General features: G+C 46.9%; 3 protein-coding genes across 3 annotated transcripts in view; 2 read left to right on the forward strand and 1 right to left on the reverse strand.

Annotated features, from left to right (window-relative positions):
• Window positions 1–13,089, forward strand: part of MAPK8IP3 (mitogen-activated protein kinase 8 interacting protein 3) — a 312,779-nt gene extending 299,690 nt beyond the window's left edge. The window contains exons 28-31 of the mRNA XM_026648192.2: window positions 290–328; window positions 7,102–7,281; window positions 7,619–7,762; window positions 10,857–13,089. Of these exons, the coding sequence (XP_026503977.1) occupies window positions 290–328; window positions 7,102–7,281; window positions 7,619–7,762; window positions 10,857–10,978 (485 nt within the window). The 3' untranslated portion in view covers window positions 10,979–13,089. The remainder of the gene's footprint in view (window positions 1–289; window positions 329–7,101; window positions 7,282–7,618; window positions 7,763–10,856) is intronic.
• NUBP2 (nucleotide binding protein 2) overlaps window positions 1–26,591 on the forward strand; it is a 249,202-nt gene that overhangs the window by 121,938 nt on the left and 100,673 nt on the right. The window lies entirely within an intron of this gene.
• NME3 (NME/NM23 nucleoside diphosphate kinase 3) overlaps window positions 20,714–26,591 on the reverse strand; it is a 16,320-nt gene continuing 10,442 nt past the window's right edge. Inside the window, 4 exon segments of the mRNA XM_024208852.2 lie at window positions 20,714–20,831; window positions 24,467–24,545; window positions 24,548–24,575; window positions 24,914–25,015. Of these exon segments, the coding sequence (XP_024064620.2) occupies window positions 20,714–20,831; window positions 24,467–24,545; window positions 24,548–24,575; window positions 24,914–25,015 (327 nt within the window).

The raw sequence follows: 26,591 nt of genomic DNA on the forward strand, positions 1-26,591 counted from the left end.
GAAATGTGATTTTGAAAATGCATTAAGATTTCACTATGAAGCTGAATTTTTCTGTCCCCTCCCTGATGCTGCAGCGTGTACTTTTCAGTTAAGAAAGAGGAGAGCAAGAGCAGTGTTTTCTTACAAAGTAACTCTGAATCTATAGCATCCATTGGTGCTTTCTCTAGATTTAAAAGTTCTCTAGATTCTCCTTCCTGCAGTTTCTCCCAATAATTGCCTTTTTCTTCTCTCCTCACCTGCCTGTTTGTTCCCATGTCCCTCTGTTTTTCCACTTCTTGCCTGTGCCTAGCCGTAGTCCTCCACCGAGGCCAACTCCTTGGGCTCCGGGGTAAGTCCAACACTGCCTTCCTTCTAGATTTCAGATGTCATTCCTTGTCTACCCATCGACGTTCCCAGTCATTTTCTCACCCCTTCGTCCATCCATTCACTTCTCTTCATCCATTTATCTGTTCACCTCTCTCATTTTAAGTTGCAATCACTGAGAAGAAACCAGAGATAATATAAATAGCCTCATTCCCCTGGGGCTGAGAACATTTGAACCCTTCTTGGCAGCCATCCCATTTGTTTTATTGTGAAATTGAGTACTTTAATCTCTCCAATTAGTTTCATTGTTTGGGTGGCTCAGATTAACCAAACTGTTCACTTTGTAACCCTAGCAGTAAGGATCTGTTTAGCCGATGTTCCCAGGCAGACAAGGATAGACTATCCACTCAGTCTTGCAAGATTTTCTCTGAGCTCCTTAATTTTCCAAAACAATTGTGGCCTTTGCCACTGTGGGACCTCATAGCCAGAAATAATTGAGCAGGACTTCTAAAAGCAGGGCTTTGGAGCTGTGCTCCGGCTCCACTCCAGCTCCAGGCAAAAACCTGCAGCTCCACTGCTCCAGAGCTGCTCTGCGCTCCAGCTCCGGGCTCCGCTCCAAAGCCCTGTTTAAAAGCATTAAAAATCATTTGAATGTATGCAAGTTAAACCAGTGATCCTGAAAAAATCGAAAGTTCATGGTTCAAGGCTTAAGATGACCATCTGCAGGAGTCAGGAAGGAATCTTTTTCTCCCTAAAGCATAGCACAATTACCCAGGATCACTCCTCCCTTTGAAGCATTAGATACTGGCCATTGCTAGAGACAGAATATTGGGCTAAAAGGATTAATTGCCTGATGGGACTGGTCCTATGTAACAATCAAATGATGCCAGCCAGTGTTCCCTCTAATTTTTTATGCCCATGTGTATAATAAATTTTATGTGCACCAATATGGAGGTGATGTGTTACACATCACCTTCATATTGGTGCACACAACAAAATTCATGTGGTGGGGATGTGGCCAAGGGGTTCGGCGTGTGGCAGAGGGTTCAGGGCTGGCGCAGGGGGTGAGGGCTCTGGCTGGGGCTGTGGGCTCTAGGGTGGGGCCATGGATGAGGGGCTCAGGGCTGGGGCAGAGGATTGGGATTTGGGGGGGATGAGGGCTCTGGGGTGGGGCTGGGGATGAGGGGGTTCGGGAGGGTTCTCAGGGCTGGGGCAGATAGGAGGGTGTGGGCTCTGGGGTGGGGCCAGAGATAAGGAGTTTGGGGTGCATGCTGCCCAGGGGCTGCGGTGGGAAGAGAGGACCCCCCCCCCCCAGCTCTCTCTTGCTGCAGCAGCTCGGGGCCGGGTCTAGAGGCACCTCTCCCCGGCTGCAGCAGTTCCGGCAGGCCTGGGACAGGCTGAGGGAGGGGCTCCTCTCCCCTGGCTGGGGCACGTCTGTGTTGGGTCTGGAGGAGGGGCGCCTCTCCCCCGGCCACAGCAAGTCCGGGGCAGGTCCATGCTGGGGTTAGGGGGAGGGGCGCCTCTTCCCGCCGCGGCAGGTCTGCACTGGGGTCAGTGGGATGGGGTGCCTCTCCCTGCTGCAGCCCTGAGTGCTGCACGGAACTTAATAGGTGGCCGCACAGCTTAGAGGAAACTTAGATGCCAGCCAATTGTACCTGCTCATAGCAAACCAAATCACAAAGATGCAGAAAGTCCTTACTGTTATGGTCTCTCTTTTTGACCAGCATTCATTCGTCCCTCCAAATATATTTGCACATGGTCTCAGCACTCTGGCTTGAGCCTGCTAGCTGTACATCTTCTCTGATTTCAGGATTATTTCTGCATCATTTAATAACTGAAATAGAACTCCGCCCAAAATATATAACTCTATTGAAACAATAGGTCCCTGTGGTAGCAGGGTTGTATAGCAACCACCTTACGATAGAATCGTAGGACAGGAATGGACCTTGAGAGGTCATTCAGTCCAGTCCCCTGCACTCATGGTAGGACTAAGTATTATGTTTTAGTTCTTCCAAGTGACTGATCACAAATGGAAGCTTTGGAGTCACTACGGGGGGGGAGGGATAGCTCAGTGGTTTGAGCATTGGCCTCCTAAACCCAGGGTTGTGAGTTCAATCCTTGAGGGGGCCATTTGGGGCAAAAATCTGTCTGGGGATTGGCCCTGCTTTGAGCAGGGGGTTAGACTAGATGACCTCCTGAGGTCCCTTCCAACCCTGATATTCTATGACAGTATCCCTCTTAAGATTAAACTATCTAGGGTCATAAAGGTTAACAAGAAAACATTTTACAAATACATTAGAAGCAAGAGGAAGACCAAGAACAGGGTTGGCCCATTAGTCAATGAGGAGGAAAAGACAATAATAGAAAATGCAGCAATGGCTGAAGTGTTAAATGCCTTTTTTGTTTCAGCTTTCACCAAAAAGGTTAGCAGTGATTGGACAACTAACATAGTGAACATCAGTGTAAATGGGCTAGGATCTGAGGCTAAACTAGGGAAATAAGTTAAGAATTACTTGGACAACTTAGATGTCTTTAAGTCAGCAGGGCCTGACGAAATACAGCGTAGAATACTTAAAGAACTGGCTGAAGAGATCTCTGAGCCATTAGCGATTATCTTTGAGAACTCATGGAGGACTGGAGAGATCCCAGAGGACTAGAAAAGTGCAAATATAGTACCTGTCTATAAAAAGGGGACTAAGGACAACCCAGAGAATTATAGACCAGTCAGCTTAACTTCTGTACCCAGAAAGATAACGGACCAAATAATCAAACAATCCATTTGTAAGCACCTAGAAGATAATAAGGCAATAAGTAACAGTCAACATAGATTTGTCAAGAACACATCATGTCAAACCAACCTGATAACCTTCTTTGACAGGGTTATAAGCCTTGTGGATAGGGGGAAGCAGTAGATGTGATATATTGTGACTTTAGTAAATCTTTTGACACTGTCTCATAGGGAAATATAGCCTAGATGAACTGCTATAAGGTGGATGTACTACTGGTTGGAAAATGGTACTCTATACAGTGAGAGTAGTTATCAATGGTTCACAGTCAAGCTGGAAGGGCATATTGAGTGGTGTCTCTCAGGGATTTGTCCTCGTCCAGTTCTATTCAATATCTTCATAAATGATTTGCATAATGGCATAGAGAATACACTTACAAGGTTTGCTGATGATACCAAGCTGGGAGTGGTTGCAAGGACAAGATTAGAAATCAAAATGATCTTGACAAACTGGAAAAAGGTCTGAAAAAAACAGAATGAAATTCAGTAAGGACAAATGCAGAGTACTCCACATATAAAATGGTAAATGACTGTCTAGGAAGGAGAACTGCAGAAAAGGATCTGGGGGTCATAGTGGATCACAAATGAAATATGAGTGGTCAGTGTAACACTTACAAAAAAAAGCAAACATCATTCTGGGATGTATTAGCAGGACACAAGAAGTCAGTCTTCTGCTATACTCTGTGCTGATAAGGTCTCAGCTGGAGTATTGTGTCCAGTTCTGGGCACCACATTTCAGGAAAGATGTGAACAAATTGGAGAAAGTCCAAAGGAGAGCAACAAAATTGATTAAAGGTCTAGAAAACATGACCTGTGAGGAAAGATTGAAAAAATTGGTTTGTTTAGTTTGGAGAAGAGAAGACTGTGGGGGGGGGGGACATGAGAACAGTCTTCAAGCACAGAAAAAGTTCTTATAAAGAGAAGGGTGATAAATTCTTCTCTTTAACCAGTGACAACAGGACAAGAAGCTTAAGTTGCAGCAAGGGCGTGTAACCGTGCCTACGTGGGTCACAACTGAGAATACCAAATTCAGGACAAGATTCTGAGAAATAGGGCAGGCACACCCCAAAACTGCTGGTTATTCTCCCATAGGATATAGCAAACCAGCAACAAACGTAAACTTCTGTTTCATCACACTGGCTAACAAGAAGTCAGAAAAGCAGTCTCCTTAGGCATGTCAATCCTTGTATCACCACCAAAAACACTAGACTTAATGATGAGTGGTTATTTAAAACCAATTTCATCAAACAAAAAGGTTCTTCTGATCCCAAAGCACCAGCCACATACCCATGTCAATATACAACTGAGATCCTACCCAATAATCAGGCTGTTGTCCTTTAGTAACTAAAATATAAAGGTTTATTTATAAAAAGAAAGAAAGGTGTCATGGAGTCTCTGGGCGATGCTCTGGAACTACTACATTTGAGGCCAGTCAGGGCTCTGGTGTAGCATGCCTCCTCTCTCTGAGCACACTGTCACCAGGGCAAGAAGCTTACACAGCTTCATCCTTCCTGGGTCTCACCTCAGAGCATTCAGCATCCCTTCTCACACCATGCGCTTCCCGCAGCGAGTCCGCCCATCTGGGGAAGCCAGAGGGCCCTCTACCCCAACTCTGCAGTCAGACGTGACTCTCAGCCAGCGTAAAATAGAAGGTTTATTAGTCAACAGGAACACAGCGTAGAACAGAACTTGTTATCACAGAAATCAGTGACTTTCAAGTGACATCTTGAGGGAATCCTGGGCCAGATGCCCTGGACTCCCCTCTTCCAGTCCCCCACAGCAGACTTCCCAGCTTCCAGTGACCCGACCCCCGACATACCCATTGCTTCTCCTCCTGGTCTGTCCTGCTTCCCAGGCAAAAGGTGTCACCTGGTCACATTCCCCTCCTGGTTCAGTCATCGCCTACGTGCAGACAGCTGGGCAGCCTCAACTGCCCCGAGGGCCTCAGCGAAAATCTCACACCCAATTCCCATCACCTAAGCATTGGTGCAGTACACAGGGAAACTGAGGCATGCACAATATTAGTATAGGACAGTAAGACTCACATGCAACATAAGATGACTAAACCCCACTTTGTCACAAAAGGTGAGAGTTAAAATTGGTTAAAGGAATCAAATCAATAATTGCAAAGTTCTTGGATCAGTCTTGTAGCAGTGATGGAATAAACTGCTGGCTTGTTAAGTCTCTGGTTGCTTCCAAATCATTGGAAGGTCCTCAGTCTCTTAACTAGAATGCTCCCATTAGTATAAGTTCATAGTCCAGAGGTTTGAACAGGAAAGAGGCAAAATGGAGATGTTTCCAGGGCCTTTTATATTTTCTGCCAATTGAAGGGAAACCCATTGTTCTCACTGTGGAAAATTACATGTAACAAGATGGTGTTTTGGAGTCACATAGGCAAGCCACATGGTCCATGCATGCTTTGCTTAGTCACAGCAGAAGCCATTACTTACACTCTAGATAGAACGGTCACAGGAAAGTCCATTAAGTGTAGATAGGCGTCTCCCATGGTCCATTGTGAGTTAAGTGCCCCTTGATGAGCCATTTAACTCGAATAATCCCTTCACAAGGTGCTGGTTAAACACCTTGTTGGTGTTTCCACATGAGCAAACATTTAAAATAGAGGTACATAGTTAATATTTATAACTTCAGATACAAAAATGATACATGCATACACAGCATAATCATATTCAGTAAATCATCCCTTTCTGTTGACACCTTACTTGACACACTTTGTATAAGATTTGTTGCAATTATATAACAGTGGTAGCAACAATGATCTACATGGTCATATTTTAACCAGATAACATCACAGAGAGATTTAGATTAGACATTTGGAAAAACTGCCTAACTGTCAGGGTGGTTAAGCACTGGACTAAATTGCCTAGGGAGGTTGTGGAGTCTCCGTCATTGGAGATGTTAGACAAGAGCAGGTGAGACAAACGCCTGTCAGCGGTGGTCTAGATAATACTTAGTCCTGCATCAGTGCAGCGAACTGAACTAGATAACGTATTGTGGTCCCTTCCGGTCCTGTATTTCTATAATTTCTACTGGCCTGGGTGTGCATGCGGGGGAAGGAGTCTCCCTCCTTGAGTACTGAGTTCTAGTCTGTTTTCACTGGTGAAAGGTGGTGTTCATTTCTTCGGAGCCTGATCCTGCAAGCTGCTGAACATCTTTACCTCCCATTGAAGTCCATGGGAGCTGAGGATGGTCAGAATCTCTGAGGAGTTCTTGAGTGGCCAGATAGTTGAACTCATGGTATGAGGGCTTAGGATGGTGGCAGAATTCTCCTTGAATTAGGAAAGGAACTCTGCTCCCTTTGACTCGATGAGCCCAAATTCTATTGGGATCGAGAGTGCCTTCCCGAACGCTGTGGAGGCTGTATTGCCAGCCTGAGCACTGACAGATTAGCATGAGTCCTTGACTTGACTTTGAAACTGAGCAACTTCACCAATCTGGGAAACAGCCACTACTTTCCAGGTGCATGAAGGCCAAGAATCCTAACCCTTTCATCAGGCAGCAAACTGTACCATCTAAGTACCATGACAGGTCACTGGGGCAGAAGGCTCTTGCTCTGACTCTGCAGACACTGACTCAGCCAGCCTGAGTTCGGAAGAATGAATATTGTAACTCTAGAAGGCCTTTACTGAGATTCCCTGGACATCCTCATTCCAGCATGTGTAGGGCTGGGATTACTCTTCCAACCAACCCCCAGGGAGGAGCATTTCCCTATTATCTAAGTACCCCTTTTATGAGAAGCACAGCTTATTAGCGACAGTGGATGTGACTGTGCCTTTTCTGCCAGTAGAGAGAGGGCTTAGATAATCTAGTAGGGTCTCCTCCATGATGCACGGGATGATGGCATTAAACAGGACCTTTCATGGGCATCTGCACCTTTAAAGCTTTTCCTATGTGACTCGTGGTTTGTGTTTTTCTTACATACTTCTCACTCTGATTGATGGTATATAAATGGGAACAAAGCTACTACTTGGGGTTTTTCTTCTCCCTGTCTTCAGCCAATAAGACCTCCCCAACATCAGGAGAGGGGAATCGCCCTGGCGGAATCATTCACGTGTACGGTGATGACAGCAGTGACAAATCTGCCAGCAGTTTCATCCCCTACTGCTCCATGGCTCAGGCACAGCTCTGTTTCCATGGCCACCGTGATGCAGTCAAGTTCTTTGTCTCTGTTCCTGGTAAGGTGACCAAGGCACCTCCTCATGAGGATTCTTGAGTTTACATTCTTCTATTTGGCCATCTTATCCCCTAAGACATCTGTGAGCTTTGCCACAGCAGGGGAGGCCTGAGCTGTCCTCTGTAGAATGCTGTGGATGACGCTGCACCTTTTCTAGCTCTGTAGGGATCAGTTACCCCTTTTAAGGTCCTTTGGTTTGTGTGTTTGAATTAGAATAAAATCCAGTTTCCCAGCAGCAGGGACTGGATTGGCAGGGCAATCACCTACATTTGTGTCCTTTAGCTGAGCATTCTGGGAGTATGGCAGAGGTGCTGATAGGAGGCCCTGTGCTCTTTCAGGTAACGTTCTCGCAACCCTGAATGGGAGCGTGTTGGACAGCCCCTCTGAGAACCCCAGCACAGCAGCCACTGAGACCGAGGGGCAAAAGCTGAAGAATGTCCTGGTGCTGAGTGGAGGAGAAGGGTACATCGATTTCCGGATTGGTGAGCTCCTACTTTTGGGAAGGGGTGAGGTGGGAAGGGTTGTGGGTAAAACATGGGCCAATGGGATTAGAGATGAAACTGTGTTGCAACATAGCGAGTTCAGAAAATGATTTCCACTTGTCATGTCTCCTGCTTTAGAGGAAGCACTTGGGCATTTTCCTCTACTGTTAGCCACCCTTTTCCAGAACACATGGTTGGCCTGACCCCATCTGTCCCAACTGGCTGTCTCTACCCTCATCCCCAGATCAATCCCCATAGACAGTCCTTATCAGAAAAATACTACAGCATTCTTTAGAATCATAGTATATTAGGGTTGGAAGAGACCTCAGGAGATCATCTAGTCCAATCCCCTGCTCAAAGCAGGACCAATCCCCAATTAAATCATCCCAGCCAGGGCTTTGTCAAGCTGGGCCTTAAAAACCTCTAAGGATGGAGATTCCACCACCTCCCTAGGTAACCCATTCCAGTACTTCACCACCCTCATAGTGAAATAGTGTTTCCTAAAATCCAACCTAGACCTCCCCCACTGCAACTTGAGACCATTGCTTCTTGTTCTGTCATCTGCCACCACTGAAAACAGCCTAGCTCCATCCTCTTTGGAACCCCCCTTCAGGTAGTTGAAGGCTGCTATCAAAACTCCCCTCACTCTTCTCTTCTGCAGACTAAATAACACCAGTTCCCTCAGCCTCTCCTCATAATCATTTTTGTTGCCCTCCGCTGAACTCTCTCCAATTTGTCCACATCCCTTCTGGACGCAGTACTCCAGGTGTGGCCTCACCAGTGCCAAATAGAGGGAAATAATCACTTCCCTCGATCTGCTGGCAATGCTACTAATACAGCCCAATATGCTGTTGGCCTTCTTGGCAACAAGGGCACACTGCTGACTCATATCCAGCTTCTCGTCCACCGTAATTCCCAGGTCCTTTTCTGCAGAACTGCTGCTTAGCCAGTCAGTCCCCAGCCTGTAGCAGTGCATGGGATTCTTCCTTCCTAAGTGCAGGATTCTGCACTTGTCCTTGTTGAACCTCATCAGATTTCTTTTGGCCCAATCCTCCTATTTGTCTAGGTCACTCTGGACCCTATTCCTACTCTGCAGCGTAGGGGAGGGATAGCTCAGTGGTTTGAGCATTGGCCTGCTAAACCCAGAGTTGTGAGTTCAATCCTTGAGGGGGCCATTTAGGGATCTGGGGCAAAAATCTGTCTGGGGATTGGTCCTGCTTTGAGCAGGGGGTTGGACTAGATGACCTCCTGAGGTCTCTTCCAACCCTGATATTCTATGATTCTCTGATACCTCTCCCTCCAGCTTAGTGTCATCTGCGAACTTGCTGAGGGTGCAATTCATCCCATCATCCAGATCATTAATAAAGATGTTGAACAAAACTGGCCCCAGGACTGACCCCGGGGCACTCCGCTTGATACTGGCTGCCAACTAGACATGGAGCCATTGATCACTATCCATTGAGCCCGATGATCTAGCCAGCTTTTTATCCACCTTATAGTCCATTCATCCAATTCATACTTCTTTAACTTGCTGGCAAGAATACTGTGGGAGACCATATCAAAAGCTTTGCTAAAGTCAAGATATATCACATCCACCGCTTTCCCCATATCCACAGAGCCAGTTATCTCATCATAGAAGGCAATCAGGTTGGTCAGGCATGACTTGCCCTTGGTAAATCCATGTTGACTGTTCCTGATCACCTTCCTCTCCTCCAAGTGCTTTAAAATGGATTTCTTGAGGACCTGCTCCATGATTTTGCTGGGGACTGAAGTGAGGTCTGTAGTTCCCTGAGTTCTCTTTCTTCCCTTTTTTAAATATGGGCACTATATTTGCTGTTTTCCAATCATCTGGGAGCTCCCCCAATCACCACAAATTTTCAAAGATAATGGCCAGTGGCTCTGCAATCACATCAGCCAACTCCCTCAGCACCCTTCAGTGCATTAGATCTGGGCCCATGAACTTGTGCATGTCCAGCTTTTCTAAATAGTCCTTAACCTATTCTTTTACCACTGAGGGCTGCTCACCTCCTCCCCACACTGTGTTGCCTAGTGCAGCAGTGTGGGAGCTGACCTTGTCTGTGAAGACCGAGGCAAAAAAAGCATTGAGTACTTCAGCTTTTTCCACAACATCTATCACTAGGTTGCCTTCCCCCCATTCAGCAAGGGTCCCACACTTTCCCTGACCACCTTCTTGTTGCTAACATACCCGTAGAAACCCTTCTTGTTACCCTTCACAACCCTTGCTAGCTGCAACTCCAGTTGTGCCTTGGCCTTCCTGATTACACCCCTGCATGCGCTAGCAATATTTTTATACTCCTCCCTAGTCATCTGTCCAAATTTCCACTTCTTGTACGCTTCCTTTTTGAGTTTAAGCCCACCGAAAATTTCACTCTTAAGCCAAGCTGGTCGCCTGCCATATTTGCTATTCTTTCTGCACATCGGGATAGTTTGTTCTTGCGCCCTCAATAAGGCTTCTTTAAAATACAGCCAGCTCTCCTGGACTCTTTTCCCCTTCATATTAGTCTCCCAGGGGATCCTGCCCATCAGTTCCCTGAGGGAGTCAAAGTCTGCTTTTCTGAAGTCCAGGGTCTATATTTTGCTATTCTCCTTTCTCCCTTTTGTGAGGATCCTGAACTCAACCATCTCATGGTCACTGCTGCCTAGGTTGCCACCCACTTCTACTTCCCCTACCAATTCTTCCCTGTTTGTAAGCAGCAGGTCAAGAGGAGCACGGCCCCAAGTTGGTTCCTCTACTAACAGCCCAAGTGCTGCAGCCTTTGAACTGTTGTGTTTTGAAGCATACCTGTTGTTATAAGGATGGGCTCCTCCATAGGGGTGGAGGGACGGGTCAGTACATGAAATCAGGGATATTGGAGGGCCATGTTTTTGTCTCTTTATGAAGATCTGTTTTTCCCCCTCCTAACCAGTCTTGCTGTATACAAGTGTCCGATCATTACACCTGCCCTTCGGGCATGAAAGAGCTCAGTTAGTGATGCCCATGAAACTTGTTAAGTGACATGAGCCTTTTGTGAGGGGCAGTAATGCTTTGGATCTCCCTTCCCCCTCCTCTTTACTGTTTGTATTCTCTCTGCAGGGGATGGAGAAGATGATGAGACAGAGGAGAATGCTGAAGATACCACCCAAGTGAAGCCAGTGCTTTCCAAGGCTGAGAGGAGCCATATTATCGTCTGGCAAGTCTCATATATCCCTGAGTGAAATTCTCTCCTTTCCTGCCAACATATCTCTCCCTCCTCCCACCTGAATGCCAAGATGTACATACAGAACTCCTGAATTACACCTACTGCTGGCAACTGAACCCCAGACAACTGCAACAGCTCCTGCATCGGATGGTGACCCCCATTCTAACCTCTGAACTTGCAGCTTTCATTTTGGGCCCTGTGTGCTTTGAGTGGTGGAATTACTGTTCTCCTTCTGAAACTGGTGCCTACAAGGGGGAAAAAAAGGCAGAGAATCTTCAGAGTGAAGCTGAGAGTTGGGAATTGTGCAAATACCTCTCTCCAAGAAGCATGAGACAGAAGCATGTCTTGGAAGGGTTGGCCCAGGTTGTCAGGAAGGTTACCTCACTGCCACCTGCATGAGAAGCAGTGCATCACCCTCATGTCCTCCAGTGAAACGAGGCTAATGAATCACAACAGCCCAAAGAAAATCTTTATCCAGTTCACCGGATGGAATTCTCGTCCCATCCCCTCTGCATAGATTGTCCCCAAGCACCGAGTCTTATCCCAGGATCTGAGAGCAGGCAGCACCAGGTTAAACCAGAAGTCTGCAGAGAAGAGAACACAGAGGTTTCAGGAAGCACTTCAGCTATTTGGCCATAGAGGGCCAACAGGCTCATGACAAGGGGTAGAGTGTGGAACACATGCTAGATACTGAAAGCCCTCCCTACTCTGCTACTATTTTTTGGTCAGTTGGTAACATTAAATAGTGCTGTGTGAGCGTGAAATCAGGGAGGACTGTTTGCTTGGTAGAGTCAGAGGCAAAAAAGGTGTCTGGTGTCAGGCCAGAGAGTGCTTGGACACTGCTGCCGTGAAAGTTTGCTGGGATCTGGTTGATTTGTCCATGTGGTATTTTTGGAAGGGGAGGTAAAAAATGCTTGGTTTCATTATTTTTACAAGCCTTAAAAATTTCAAGAGACAAGCTGTTGTTTAGTGATAGTTGGTTTTAAAGTGTAGCCGGTGACATGGCTTCTGTGTTAACCCAGCGAGGTTTTATTGACTCATGAAGATGCATTACCATCCTGGTGCTGATTTTCTGCAGGGAGAAATGCTCTGCTCTCAAAACAGAAGAGTGCTGGGGAAAAGAAAAGGCAGGATGTTGATTTTGTCACACTTTCTCCCAGTACATAACAGCAACCCAGTGAGAATGCAAGTTCAGGCGTGTGTATCCCAAGCCATGGCACTCAGACAAGAGGGCGCTTTGGGATTAGCACATCGCTATGGCAGGATATGTTTCATGGCTGCTCTCCTGCAGCTAAATCAGTCTATAAAAAGCTGGAAAGGGGATCTTAGCTCCATCCTGTGCACATATCTCAAGTTTTTTTTACCTCACTCGTACTTCTGACCCATTGGTTAAAAGCCCTGATGCCACAGTTTGCCTCCTGGCTCCTCATTGTTCTTGGCATTTTAAATCTTTGAGCACATGTGCACTGCCTCATTAGCTGGTTTCCTGGCTCAGTCAGTGTCTTTGTACTCTAGGATCCCAGATGACCTAGTGTACCCATGTCTATCTGCAGAACTTATCTCCCCCCATTACTGTAATATGCCTCACAATGTGTAATGGATTTATCCCTCACATCAACCCTGTGAGGGAGGGAAGGGTTTTGCAGGTAGTGATCTGAAGAACAGAAAGACTGACTTGCTCAAGGTCACACAGGAAGTCTGTGCCAGAGCTGGTCTCCTGAATCCCTAGCTAGTGTCAACTCCCCTGGGCGGATGCGGCTGGTATGAACTAAAGGGTTCCTAGTTGCATTAATGTAATCCTGTTTGAGGAGTACTGCGTTAACGTGAACTTTTACTTCATATCTGCAGCATCCACCCAGGGGAGTTAGTGCACTACTATTCATACCCCCATAGTCCAAAATGCAGGGCAGTGAAGAAAGACCCCTACTTTCTCTTTAGCAGTAGCAATGCTGCCATTGCTGTCGGGGTTTGGATTATGCATGCACAGCTGAGAGATAAATACTAGCCACACATCAGAGCGCTGGGAAGGCAGCAGCACGTATCTAGAGAACAGAGGCCCCAACAGCCTATTTAGGGGGAGACAGAGGCTTGGCGGTGCGTTGCATTGCCTATGATCAGTGTTATATTACATAGGCACTTGTACTACTCTCTGGAGACAGAGGTCAGGAGAGGATTTGAATCAAGTCCTCCAGCTGTGTACCTGTGTAAAGGGATTCCAGAGAGGCCTGTTTGACCATGTGACATTTCTGAATGAGTCAGGCTTTCATTCTGCTGTGGCATACTCCAGAAATGCTTTCTGGTAGGATAAGTCACTTAGGGCTTTAGACAGCAAATAATTCACAACTTTTGTTAATTAGTGTCAATTAAATTTCAGTATTTGAGCTGTTTTTTTTAAAATGTAATTGACCCCAATTATTTAGTTTCATGGAATATGCCATGTGATAATTATGAAACATGGTGTGAGATTTTTACCTGTTACAGTTTATGTTCTATATCTGTTTTATCAAAGTGACAGTACTTGGTCCTCTGTCTCCCACTGAAATTTCATGGATACTTAAGAAAATAGGTTCCAGACCTCTTTATCTCAGCAGGCTCATTTGCAGTTTGAAGCAGATTTTCTTTCAAGAGAAGCACACTTTCAAAAAGGGGCCAGTGACAGCTAAGTGAGGAGCCACTGCTTTCATGTTCCTATCATCCTCATTTGGTGGCTACAGAGCAGCAAGGTGAAAGCTGATTGGCTTAAATACACTTCCCTATCATATCTCCACTGTGATGTATGTAAAGTACCTTGTATGTTATAAAAGGATTTTAAAAAGTGTCTTATGGCCTGTAAACTCCACAGTTTGGTCTGAAGATGGCATTCTGTAAAGAGACTGCTGTATGAATACTTTCCCATGCTTTGTCCCTTATGCTATCAAACAAGTGAACCATATCTGTTCTGTATGTAATAAATGTGTTAACATCAGCAGTGGAAACGTGTATTCATTGCGTGTACAGACACTGGGATTTCTGACCAGTCTGTGACAATGGGTTGATTATTGTAACAGTTGCTCAGGCAGTATCTCAAATTCTCAAGCTTTAACATTTTACTGCATGTCTCTCAGTGAGTCAGATTGCAGGATGCTAGTTTTGCAATCCCCACAACTTCAGAGCTAGTGCTCTGCAGCAATAGCTTCCTTGCAATTTCATAAGTGATGTGCCAAAGGTGTGGAACACGCAGCTGTTATGGTGCAAGTGTCAGCAGAGATAGTGATTCAAGCCACAAATGTTGTCATGAGGACACACAGTGGCAGAGGGGGCTGACACTTAACAATTGTTTAAATGGACTACATGTTAATGGGGTTCTCTTTCAATATGGGAAGTCTTGGCAAAAATCAACTGTCTATGCAGCCACTCTTCCATGAAGCTGGGTGCATCGCGCTTGCTTGTTCAGTTGTTTGAAAAGACACTTAAATTAATAGCTCTATCCTGAAATCTGAGGGACTTGGGTGCCCTAATGGAGAAAAAGGCAATAAACTAACTAAAAGTCCTGTGAACAAGGCTACAAATTCATGGTTTGCCAACTATACCGTATCAGCCATTAAAATTAATGGCATCAAATGCTCCCTTGTAATTAGCCCCCTAAATGACTCTAGTGTCTTTACAAATGGTGGCTACTTCATTATAAGCAGTATTGCATGGGTCTTGTGACAAAATGGCCAATGTTGGTGTGGGGGGGAGGGCTAGGACTCCACCCCTTGCCCCTGTTCTTGGTGGCTCGAGGGCCCCACTAGTGGCCCGGGAAGGTGGTAGAGGAGGGAAGCGGTCTGGATTTGCGGCTCACTCTGAGCTCCAGCCCCTCTCAACCCCTGTGGGTTTCCTACTCTCTTCCCCCTTGGGTAGGGTTAACCTCGGTCCTTGATGCTGGGGGAGGGAGTCTCCCTGCTCTGCTGGGGCAGGGTCTCCTTCTGTTTCTCTGGTCTTTCAATTCTCAGCAACACACTTCCAAACTCCAGTCCTCTCTCCACACTGTCTGCCTGAAGCTGGGGTTTTTTATTAGGTTCCTGGCAGGGCCTTAATTAGCCTAGGGTTTATATATCTCCACGCTCCCACTTCTCCCTGGCCCTGCTGTATCACAGTCTCTAGAGCATCAAAGCAACATACCAACTGGCAGCACATGTCAGTGTCACGGTGTAACGGTCCTCACTCAGGGTCTGGTTGGGGAGTATGGCCTAGAGGTCATGGCCACAACCCCTGAGCGCCAAGGGGATTGTGGGGAGGGGAGCCCAGGCCCTCCCACTCCACCGAGCTCCCACCCAGGGCCCTTTGGGCTACCAATAGTCTGGCAACCAAGGCTGCTTAAGGCTGTCCTCCCTGGGCCTCTTCCTCTCATTCCCACCCTGCGGTCAGCTTAATCCAAGGGTTTCCCCTGGTGAGGAAGTCCAAATCAAAATTAATCAGAGGGGGTTTCCAAGGTCCACAGAATCCTTCCCTCTGGTTGTCTCTGGGGTGGATCCTCCCTTCCGTTAGGGAGGGCCCCTTTGGGCAGCTGTGTTAGGCTTCCCTCTGCTCTGTGCTGCTGGAGCTGTAGATCTGTTCACCTCCAGCTCTGCCCCCAAATGAGCTAATTGCCTGCCTTTTAATTCCTCCAGCAGATGGAGCATTTGCTAGAGGTGTGGCGAGGTGGGCCTGGCTGAGCCCAAAATAATCCCTTAACCCCGTGTTGCCCAGTGTGGGGTTTGTCCACCCCATCACATGCGAGAAAATGTAAGACACTCAGCACATGGAGCTTTAAGATTGAGTTAAGTATAACAATTAAATCAGTTCCCTGAACTCCCCCCATTCTGAGTTTAACCCCCATCACCGCAGCAGCTTAAATAAGCTCCCTAGACAGCCAGAGTCCTCCCAGTCTTATACTGCTCTGTCCCTGTGGTGAAATAACTAAGGAAAAGGCAGGATATTTTCAAAGTTTATTACAAAAAAGCAAATGGACAACCATTATAAAAGTCAGTTATATATTTATAGATGTAAAAAATGGGAGTTGCAGCTGAAGGAGTTGGAGATAAGCAGCATGCTTGAACGCAGCCATATAGGTGCTGTTGAAAGGATCTTTGTTCACCAGTCAGTGCTTCAAAACAGCTTTGTTTATTAAAATGGTCATTGGTAATATGCCCTCATACAACCCTTTTGCACTGGCATTGCAGCCAGCATGCCAGCTAAAGAGACTGGTTGAGTTTATTGCCTCCACTCACATGGTGTGGGACACATTCCCAACAGCTATGGAATTAACAGCTGGCTGAATACACAGGTTTTTATGAATAGAGGAAAACAAGTTAAAAGAAAGAGCACATCCCATCAGCCTCCACCTAGATCCACTTATATCTTTTTATATAACAAGCTTCTGGGCACTTGATCATATTCCAAGGGACGGCAGTAGCAATATGGAATGGGGACTCAAAGGCCAAAAGCTGGTGTGCTTGCACTCAAAGGGCTGCCAAGCCTGTCTCAAAAGATGGGGCCGTGATATACACACTTTGCCCACCCCAGACAGCAACAATTTGCACGAGGAAATGAAAGGGTGATTGGCAGTGACTGAAAGATGGTTTGAAACTAGGTCTCAGTCATAGTTTGCACTATCTGCTGCCTAGTTTAGCAGAAGTTTGTGAGGTACTGGCCCCATTGTCAAGTAGTGTTTTCATTTCATTGAGTGCTGAAAGCCAAGGCCAGAATTGGCAAGGAAACAGTCTCCCCCCAAGTCTATCCCTTGCATTGTCAAAGCACATTCAAGTCAAAAAGTTTCTCATCCCCAATGGCTGCCCTTGTCTTTAACATGGTGAAGAGGACCTCTTCCAGCTTGCAGTGCTGCAGCTTGAATGCTCTCACCATCTCACCTCAGAATTAAAACACAGAAAGGAAGTGCTGTCAGCTGCCCCTTTTGCCAATGGAATGTAGCCTGCAGCCTCCTGCCAGCACAGCTCTCTGCATGGTAAAGTTTAAGCACCTCTGCCAAAATTAAGCAGGTTACAGCTTTGACTAGGTTTGCCATGGGGTTACTGCTACTGTCCAGCTGCAGCTCTGGAATAGATGGGAACACAAGATTAAAGGTGACCTGCAAATAATTTTTATAACATGGGGCTTGTGCCCCTTTTTTGCGCTGGATAAAGAAGGCTTGAAAGGGGTTTGGGTTCTTTTTTTTTTTTTAAGGTAGTTTTCTGCTTGTTTTTTGCTTTAGAAGAGTCCACTCTGGTGTCCCCTAAATTTGCTAGAAGACTTATCAGATATCTATTGTGAATTCCTACATCCTAATTGAAGGCATGGAAGTATTTGGATCTTTAACAAAGATTTTCCTTCTCTAAAATGTTATTCATTTGAATTAAATAAGTATTAACAAAAATGTTTGATTCTTACTAAAAATCACTATAGCGCTATAATCTAACATATTACGTGCATTAAAAACTGGCTAATTGATAGAGTTCAAAGTAACTGTTAAAAGAGAATGTCTGTTTCTCATAAGGTCCCACAGGGATCTAGTCTTGGCCCAATACTATTCAATTGCTGCAGACTGTCCTTCAGATCATTGATAAAATCATTGCTGGAAAAGTTTGCAAGAGGCAGATTGTGAAGAGGTACACAATAAGGGCAGGTCATTTATATAGAATGATCTAGATTGCTTGGTAAACTAGGCTCATTCAATACAGTCACATGCAAGGTCATGCATTTAGAAACAAAATTTAGGTCACTTACAGAATGGGGGACTGCGGGCCAGATTTTTAAAGGTATTTAGGCACCATGTGGTATTTTCAAAAGTGCCTACATAACTAACACCTCTGGGAATTAATGCGCTTTTGAAAATCCCAGTAGGTGCCCCTCTGCACCTTTAGACACCCTAACTAGCTTTTAAAATCTGGCCCTGTATCCTGGAAAGCAGCGACTCTGAAAAGACTTGGGAGTCATGGTACATGAGCTCCCTGTGCAATGCTGTGGCTAAGAGAGTTCTTACATTACTAAACTACTCTTACAGTTAATTTAGAACCCTGTAATGTGTATCAACCCAAGAAAGGGACCTGGGCACCATAATGGGACAGCTCAGTGAAAACCTCTGCTCAATGCGTAGCTCAACACTACTATAATGCCTTTATATAAATCAGTGGTGCAACCTCAGCTGGAAAACTGTGCAGTACTGGTCACCCCATATCAAAAAGGCTAGAGAGGGCTCAGAGAAGGGCAGCGAGAATGATGAAGGGCCTGGAGAAACTAAGCGGAAGAGGGATTGAAAAGATTAGGATTGTTACCTTAGAAAGGAGCTGAATAAGAGTGGGGGCATGATAAAAATATATCAGATAATGAACAGAATCAAGGAGGTAGAGTAGAAACTTCTGTTCTTCCTGTCTCATAACAAGAACCAGCGACAGTCAATGAAACAAACCCAATAAAAGGAAATACTTTTTGTAACCATCTGTAAATAAAACTGCAGAACTCCCTGCCACATGTTGTTGCTGAGGCCAAGAACTTAAGATCCAAAAATGAGATGACTATATGGATATCAAGACTATCCAGTTGCCATAATTAATTACTATAAAATTTTGTGGAAGTGATATTAAACCATGTGCTTCAAGGCTTAAGACAAACTCTATTAGAGATCAGGATGTCTAGCTGGCAGCCCCAGGGGTCAGTCCTGGGGCTGGTTTTGTTCAATATCTTTGTTAATGATCTGGATGATGGGATAGATTGCACCCTCAGCAAGTTTGCAGATGACACTAAGCTGGGGGGGGAGAGGTAGATATGCTGGAGGGTAGGGATAGGGTCCAGAGTGACCTAGACAAATTGGAGAATTGACCCAAAAGAAATCTGATGAAGTTCAACAAGGATAAGTGCAGAATCCTGCACATAGGACAGAAGAATCCCACGTACTGCTACAGGCTGGGGATCGACTGGCTAAGCACGAGTTCTGCAGAAAAGGACTTGGGGATTACAGTGGATGAGAAGCTGGATATGAGTCAGCAGTGTGCCCTTGTTGCCAAGAAGGCTAACGGCATATTGGGCTGTATTAGTAGGAGCATTGCCAGCAGATCGAGGGAAGTGATTATTCCCCTCTATTTGGCACTGGTGAGGCCACATCTGGAGTACTGCATCCAGTTTTGGGCTCCCCACTACAGAAAGGATGTGGACAAATTGGAGAGAGTCCGGTGGAGGGCAATGAAAATGATCAGGGGGCTGGGGCACATGACTTACGAGGAGAGGCTGAGGGAACTGGGCTTGTTTAGTCTGCAGAGGAGAACAGTGAGAGGGGATTTGATAGCAGTCTCCAACTACCTGAAGTGGGGTTCCAAAGAGGATGGAGCTTGGCTGTTCTCAGTGGTGGCAGATGACAGAAAAAGGAGCAATGGTCTCAAGTTGCAGTTGGGGAGGTCTAGGTTGGATATTAGGAAACACTATTTCACTAGGAGGGTGGCGAAGCACTGGAATGGGTTATCTAGGGAGGTGGTGGAATCTCCATCCTTAGAGGTTTTTAAGACAAAGCCCTGGCTGGGATGATTTAGTTGGTGTTGGTCCTGCTTTGAGCAGGGGGTTGGACTAGATGACCTCCTGAGGTCTCTTCCAACCCTAATTTTCTATGATTCTATGACACAATGTGGGGGCATATTATCCCACATCTGCCTACGGAAGGGTTCTTACACCATCCTCTAAAGCAACTTGTTTTGGCCCCTGTCAGAGATAGGATACTAGAGTAGATGGACCAGTCTTTGATCCAGTCTGCAGTTCCTATGAGCTAGAATGCTCCCTGGCTGTATAAATGGGACTATTTACTAGGAAGGTAATATTACCTCTGTATGTGGGATTAGTAAGACCACTACTAGAATACTGTGTCCAATTCTGGTGCCACAACTCATGAAGGATGTTGGAAAATTGGAAAGGGTTTGGAAGAGTGCAACAAGACAGATTTGAGGGCTTGAAAACCCACCTTACAGTGAAAGACTGAAGAAGCACAATCTATTTCACTTATGAAGAGGTGACTTGATCACCACCACTAAGTACCTGCCCAGAGATATTTCTGATAGTAGAGCAGTCTTATCTCACAGGCATAACAAGATCCAGTGTAGGTACACAATTTGAGACTGAAAATAAGGTACGCATTTTTAACAGCAAGAGTAACTAACCATTGGAACAATGGTCTTTAAATCAAGATTGGATATGCTCCAGCTCAACCAAAAATTATGGGCTTGATGCAAGAATTACTGGGTGAGGTTTCCTGGTCCGCGTTATGCAGAAGGTCAGACAAGATCATCCAGTGGGTTCCTTCTAATCAAAATCTTCAAATTGCTCAACTTTCACTCTCTTAACTGCTTGTGATGTCATCATATCAATAGTTCTCCAATCACCAGAGAGTCTTCAATAGTAGACAGGACCTAAAATTCTAATGTAATTTTCAGGTCTTTTCTATACATTATAAAGATGCCAAAGGCACAAGCCCATTTTTCTTTCCTTTGGAGGTCACCTTGAACCCCTTGGGATTTTAGGATGCTGCAGAGCAGCGACAGAACCAGACCAGCAGCACCAAGTAGCTACTATCCCAGAGAGCTGCGATTTAGTCAGTTACCAGTGCACAAAAGACTTCCCACTACCCCTCCACCCACCTCTAGACAGAAACACCCTATGAAAAAACCACACTATGACAGAGTCCAGTGTGACTCCAGAGAAGGAGAAATGGAAATGGATGGGTTTGTACTGTGCCTGAGCGTCAGCAAGATACCCTTCCCCCAGACCATTCTTATTACTTATAGATCCAGTGCTCAGTGCTGTCCTCCCAGCAGGTCAGCTTGTCTGTGTGGAACCAGAGCAAAATCTCCCGCCAGGCACTCTCGATTGAGTCGCTGCCATGAATCACATTCCTGTGGGGAAGGAGAATGAGTACTCTCCAAGTCAGACACAACAGGGAACTAGAGCCAGAAGTAATTTCATCCTGGCTAAAATAATAAAGTTTGCTGAACAAGTGTCATCTTGTTGCATTCCTATCTGAACAATCCTTATGTTCCTTCCCACTCCTCAGAGCCCTACCCCAGAGCCATGCATCTTCTGGCTGTGGGCAGGACATGCCAGTTATTCTGTGGCATGCAGGGCCGATGAGAGGGGAGGGAAGCTGGTACAAATTACCGGGGCCCGGCGGTCCAGAAGGGGGCCCGGGGCCCGGCTTCCCCCCCCCCCTCATTGGCCCTGTTTAGCCGGTCCGCCCTTGCTGGGGGCCCTGAAAAAATTCCAGGCCCAGCTTCCCCCCCCCCCTCGTCGGCACTGTTTAGCCAGTCCGCCCTTGCTGGGGGGGGCCCGAAAAAATTTTTTCACCGGGGCCCGAACCCGCTCTCGGCGGCCCTGGTGGCATGTGGGAGCTGCCAGTTCCCACCAGTCTTCTCCCCTAAATCATGTCACCAAAGCAACAACAGTGCCTACAGCTAACCCATCTTCTGATTTTCTTAGAGTACTCCATATTTTTTGTACAGTATAATCTCTTCTAATCTACAGTAACAGCTGCTGCTCTGGCTTCATGAAGGGCTGAAAGTGCCTTTTTTATATGTAGTGCTGCTTGTTTTTACATACGAAATTCAAGTCTTCTGACCCCTGTTTTTCCCCTGGAAGACTCTATGGAGAACTGGTAAGTTTGACATCAGATGCCAAGGAAATGAAACCTATATAAGGAGGGATGTGAGCTTCATTTAGGCGTTGGCTACAATGAGAATTAGCCCTGATTTCAGCCAATTGGTGTAGCTTCATTGATGGAAACCCCTAGTGTAGCCAGGGCCTCAGACTATTCAGGACTCTTGCTTGTCTTTTAACACCTAACTAACTCATATGCCTGACTAAGGGCTAGGACACAGCTCATCTATTACACTGAGCACTACCACCACTTCAGTTAATGGCTGGGAGTGCTCCCCACCATGGCTCTGGGGGCTTCAAGAAGCTATATGATAGTTATATGGTAAAAGCCAAGCAGAACACCCCTCACTTTTTTGTTTTAATAGAAAAAAGCATAAACCAGCAAGAAAGAGCATAAACTCTGCTCTTCTCCACGGCTCATCCTGAGACCAAAGAGGCAGTTTAAGCATAGTGCTCTTCATGGCCAAATGTACTATGCAAACTATTATGCCACCGGAGTTGGGCATGGTCTGAGCACAGGACTGGGAGCCAGATACTCCCAACATCTAATCCTGGCTCTGACACAGATTCCCTTTGTGGCCTTGGGCGGGTCCATGCACTCTCCCTGCCTCAGTGTCCCCACATGTAAAAAGGAGATTATCCTTCTCTCCCTCAGTAGGGTGTTGTGAGGATCAGTTGAGTGCTCGTACAGCATACTTAAGATAAAAATTGCTATGGAAGTGTGAAGTGGCAGATCCCTGTCTCAGTCAAGAAGGGGTTAAAGAGCTCCCTGGGGGACAATCAGCCCCACCCCAATGCACCACACCAGTGAGGCTTGTCAAGCCTGGAGAGAGGCAGGGTTCCTGTTCAGTTTGGGTGGCACTCAGAAAGAAGGGCTGGAACTCAGAGCTCCCCAGGCTGAGGAAGCAGGAGGTGCTGCCGAGGCCCTCTTCTCCTTTTGCTTTCGGAAGGCTCTGGACTCTGTCTTTTGTGAGATGCGGCAGCATCCTGACTTGTTTATTTTATAGAATCATAGAATATCAGGGTTGGAAGGGACCTCAGGAGGTCACTTAGTCCAACCCCCTGCTCAAAGCAGGACCTAAACCCAACTAAATCATCACAGCCAGGGCTTTGTCAAGCCTGACCTTAAAAACCTCTAAGGAAGGAGATTCCACCACCTCCCTAGGTAACCCATTCCAGTGCTTCGCCACCCTCCTAGTGAAAAAGTTTTTCCTAATATCCAACCTAAACCTCCTCCACTGCAACTTGAGACCATTATGCCTTGTTCTATCATCTGGTACCACTGAGAATAGTCTAGATCCATCCTCTTTGGAACCCACTTTCAGGTAGTTGAAACAGCTATCAAATCCTCCCTCATTTTTCTCTTCTGCAGACTAAATAATCCCAGTTCCCTCAGCCTCTCCTCATAAGTCATGTGCTCCAGCCCCTAATCATTTTTGTTGCCTTCCGCTGGACTCTTTCCAATTTTTCCACATCCTTCTTGTAGTGTGGGGCCCAAAACTGAACAGAGTACTCCAGATGAGGCCTCACCAATGCTAAATAGAGGGGAATGATCATGTCCCTCGATCTGCTGGCAATACTCCTATTTATACAGCCCAAAATACCGTTAGCCTTCTTGGCAACAAGGGCACACTGTTGACTCATATCCAGCTTCTCGTCCACTGTAACCCCTAGATCCACTACTGCCTAGCCACTCGGTCCCCAGTCTGTAGCAGTGCATGGGATTCTTCTGTCCTAAGTGCAGGACTCTGCCTTGTCCTTCTTGAACCTCATCAGATTTCTTTTGGCCCAATCCTCCAATTTGTCTAGGTCCTTCTGCATTCTATCCCTACCCTCCAGCGTATCTACCACTCCTCCCAGTTTAGTGTCATCTGCAAACTTGCTGAGGGTGCAATCCATGCCATCCTCCAGATCATTAATGAAGATATTGAACAAAACCGGTCCCAGGACCGACCCTTGGGGCACTCCGCTTGATATCAGCTGCCAACTAGACATGGAGCCATTGATCACCACCCGTTGAGCCTGACAATCTAGCCAGCTTTCTATCCACCCTACAGTCCATTCATCCAGCCCATACTTTTTTCACTTGTTGGCAAGAATACTGTGGGAGACTGTATCAAAAGCTTTGCTAAAGTCAAGGAATAACACATCCACTGCTTTCCCCTCATCCACAGAGCCAGTTATCTCATCATAGAAAGCAATTAGGTTAGTGAGGCATGACTTGCCCTTGGTGAATCCATGCTGACTGTTTCTGATCACTTTCCTCTCCTCGAAGTGCTTCAAAATTGATTCCTTGAGGACCTGCTCCATGATTTTTCCAGGGACTGAAGTGAGGCTACTTTATGTAGCCTCCCAACCACCCCCCTCCTAAACAGCACAGTCAGAGGACTGGACTCTGGGATGACTCCACAGCAGTGCTGTGGTCCAGGGAGGGACTGCTGAGATGAGTGATGCCTACCCTCTCCTCAAGGGGGCACCAGAAAGTTATGGTTCAACATGGTGTTATTAGTTTTGGCCCCAAACAAGGAGATCTCAGGTTTAACTCCAAACTGACCATACCATTAGGGTAAAAATCCCTAAAATGCTGCACAAATTTGGCTACTTTACACAAGATGGAGAACCCCACCCTGCCACAGACCATCTGGGCTTTGTTCTCTTGCTGCCTAGGTTGGGAGCCAGGCAGAATAAGGTGTGCTCATGATTCACAAGTGATCCTTTGACAGGAGCATTGAGAGCTGACTCCAAAGGCGCTCCCGCATCTTCCCCCTCAGTCAGGGGAGAGTAACTGGGACATGGAGCAGAATGCAGAAGAAGCCTCCTCCCACCTGCAACAGCGACACAGAGGATTCCCCAGCAAAAACAAACCCAAGGCTCTCACTTGCTGACTTCAATGCAGAAGTCCCCTTGGATGGTGCCGGGTCTGGAATCAGCAGGGTTAGTTTCTCCAATCATTGCACACACATTACCACATCCAGCCCCTGCCAGACCTACAAGACAGCACAGCAAGAGTCAGCTTCCGCAGCTTGCTGAGCAGCAAGGCCAAATCCTGCCCTAAGCACCCTCTAGCTAACTCCACCACCTCGCATGAGTACGCCTGGAGGTAAGTCAGGGCAGAATCTGCCTCAAGAAAGCCTACGATTATCTGTTTGAATAAAATAAAGATGTGCACAGGTTTCACTTTTACATGCAACAATGTAACACTTCAGCCAGAGGATCTGGCAGAAGGGTATGAAGGGAAGATCGAATGGCCTCAAGTTCAATGCTAATTGCACTTGCATTTGATATCGGTTTCAGGGCATGAAAGGGGCCCCTGGCCAGTACTCACCATGGCTACAATAGGACCCGATCTCATGTACTCCACCAGGTGGCTGTAGAAGGGGCAATCACAGAGGGCTATATAATGCTCCTTCAGCAAGTCTTCCGAGGCCTGGGCACAAACACAGCACATGATCTAGTTTGCTTTTATAGAATGGCTTATAATGGCTGTTCCGGTGGACAGAAGAGTCCACTTTGGAAGTGGCGTTTAGGGACCCTTCCCTGCTCTGAGGGCTGGATTCCTGAATTCTGCAGTGCAGCTGGGAGGAGGAAATCAAGCTCATCAGGAAGGAACAACTGCCAGGTGAAACTGGATCAGTGTTCATTCCTCATCTGGGGAATCCTATTTTCTTCCTTCAGTTCAGTTCTCACTCGCTTTCTGTGTATAGCCTCACGGTAACTTTCGGGATTCAGGTAATCAACAGGGGCAGAATTTGGGGTCTGTTCAGAACAGGCTATCTGCAATGCAGCCCTTTAGATAACAGCAAGTGTCTATTACACTGACGATGAAAAAATAAGTTTCCATTACAGGTCCATTTTCATAGGTCCATAACAAATGCTGCAAAACAGAGTTACAATGGAACAGCCTATACGACAGTCCATTGCATAAAACAGATTGGGGCAGGGTACTCCAAAAAAAAAAAAAAAAGAAAAAAGAAAGACAGTAAATTCTCAAAGGTGACTAAATGATTTTGGATTCCAAGTGCTTCAAGTTGCTTTTGGAAATGAGACTTAGGAGCTCAACTCCCATTGACTGTCAATGAGATTTAGGTGCCTAAATCACTTTTGAAAATAAGACTAAAGTGCTTTGGAAAACTTGACCCTGAATGGTGGTGGCCAGAAAAAGATCCAAATTAAATCCCCCTAGCTGGGCTGGCTACCTGCACGGAGACAGAACTAGGGAGCTTTCCTTTCATTTCCTGTCTCCAGCTAGTGGTAGGAGGATATATCACTACGGTGAGCTCCCATGGGAGGGATGCTGGAGAAATGGCCTCAGCCAGAGACTTTGCAGCAGCTCTGATACCAGGCGTTTCTGAACTTTGTTATTCGTGGCCTAGTGGATAGAGCAATAGAGTGTGACTCAGGTGGCAGGCATACTTAATCCTGCCCCAGAGCAGGGGGCTAAACTAGATGACCTCTTGAGGTCTCTTCCAGCCCCACATTTCTATGCTTCTATGGATTCTATTGCCAGCACTGCCTCTGGCTGGCTGGGTGACCTTAGGCCAGCGGTTCTCAACCCGCAGCCCAATTAGCACACAGCTACGTCCCAGCTCAGCTGTGTGCTAAGGGCTGGCCCGCGTGCAGGGGTCTGCCAGGTTCCTGGCCCGCCCCGCATGGTGGGAGTCCAGGGTCGGGCGCCAGGGGTCCAGGGCAGCCACGCAGCATGGGTCCGGGGTCCAGGGCAGCCGGCCCACCCCACAGGGTCCGGGGCTGCCAGCACGCCCTCCAAGCTCTGGGGTGGGCAGCCGGTGGGCCGCACGTGGCAGGGGTGTGGGGCGGACGGCTGCTGCCCTGCGACCAGGGCCGGCTCTAGCTTTTTTGCTGCCCCAAGCAGCAAAAAAAAGCGCCGCCCCCGAGCCCCCCCGCCGAGCGCCGCAACACCCCCCCCGCTGAGCGCCGCCCCCCCGCCACGCGCCGCGCTGCCGGAGCCCGCCCCCGCCCCCTGCCGAGCGCCGCCGGAACCCCCC

Source organism: Terrapene carolina, unplaced genomic scaffold (assembly GCF_002925995.2).
Source record: "Terrapene carolina triunguis isolate 2854851 unplaced genomic scaffold, T_m_triunguis-2.0 Scaffold67, whole genome shotgun sequence".
Classification (NCBI taxonomy): domain Eukaryota; kingdom Metazoa; phylum Chordata; order Testudines; family Emydidae; genus Terrapene; species Terrapene triunguis.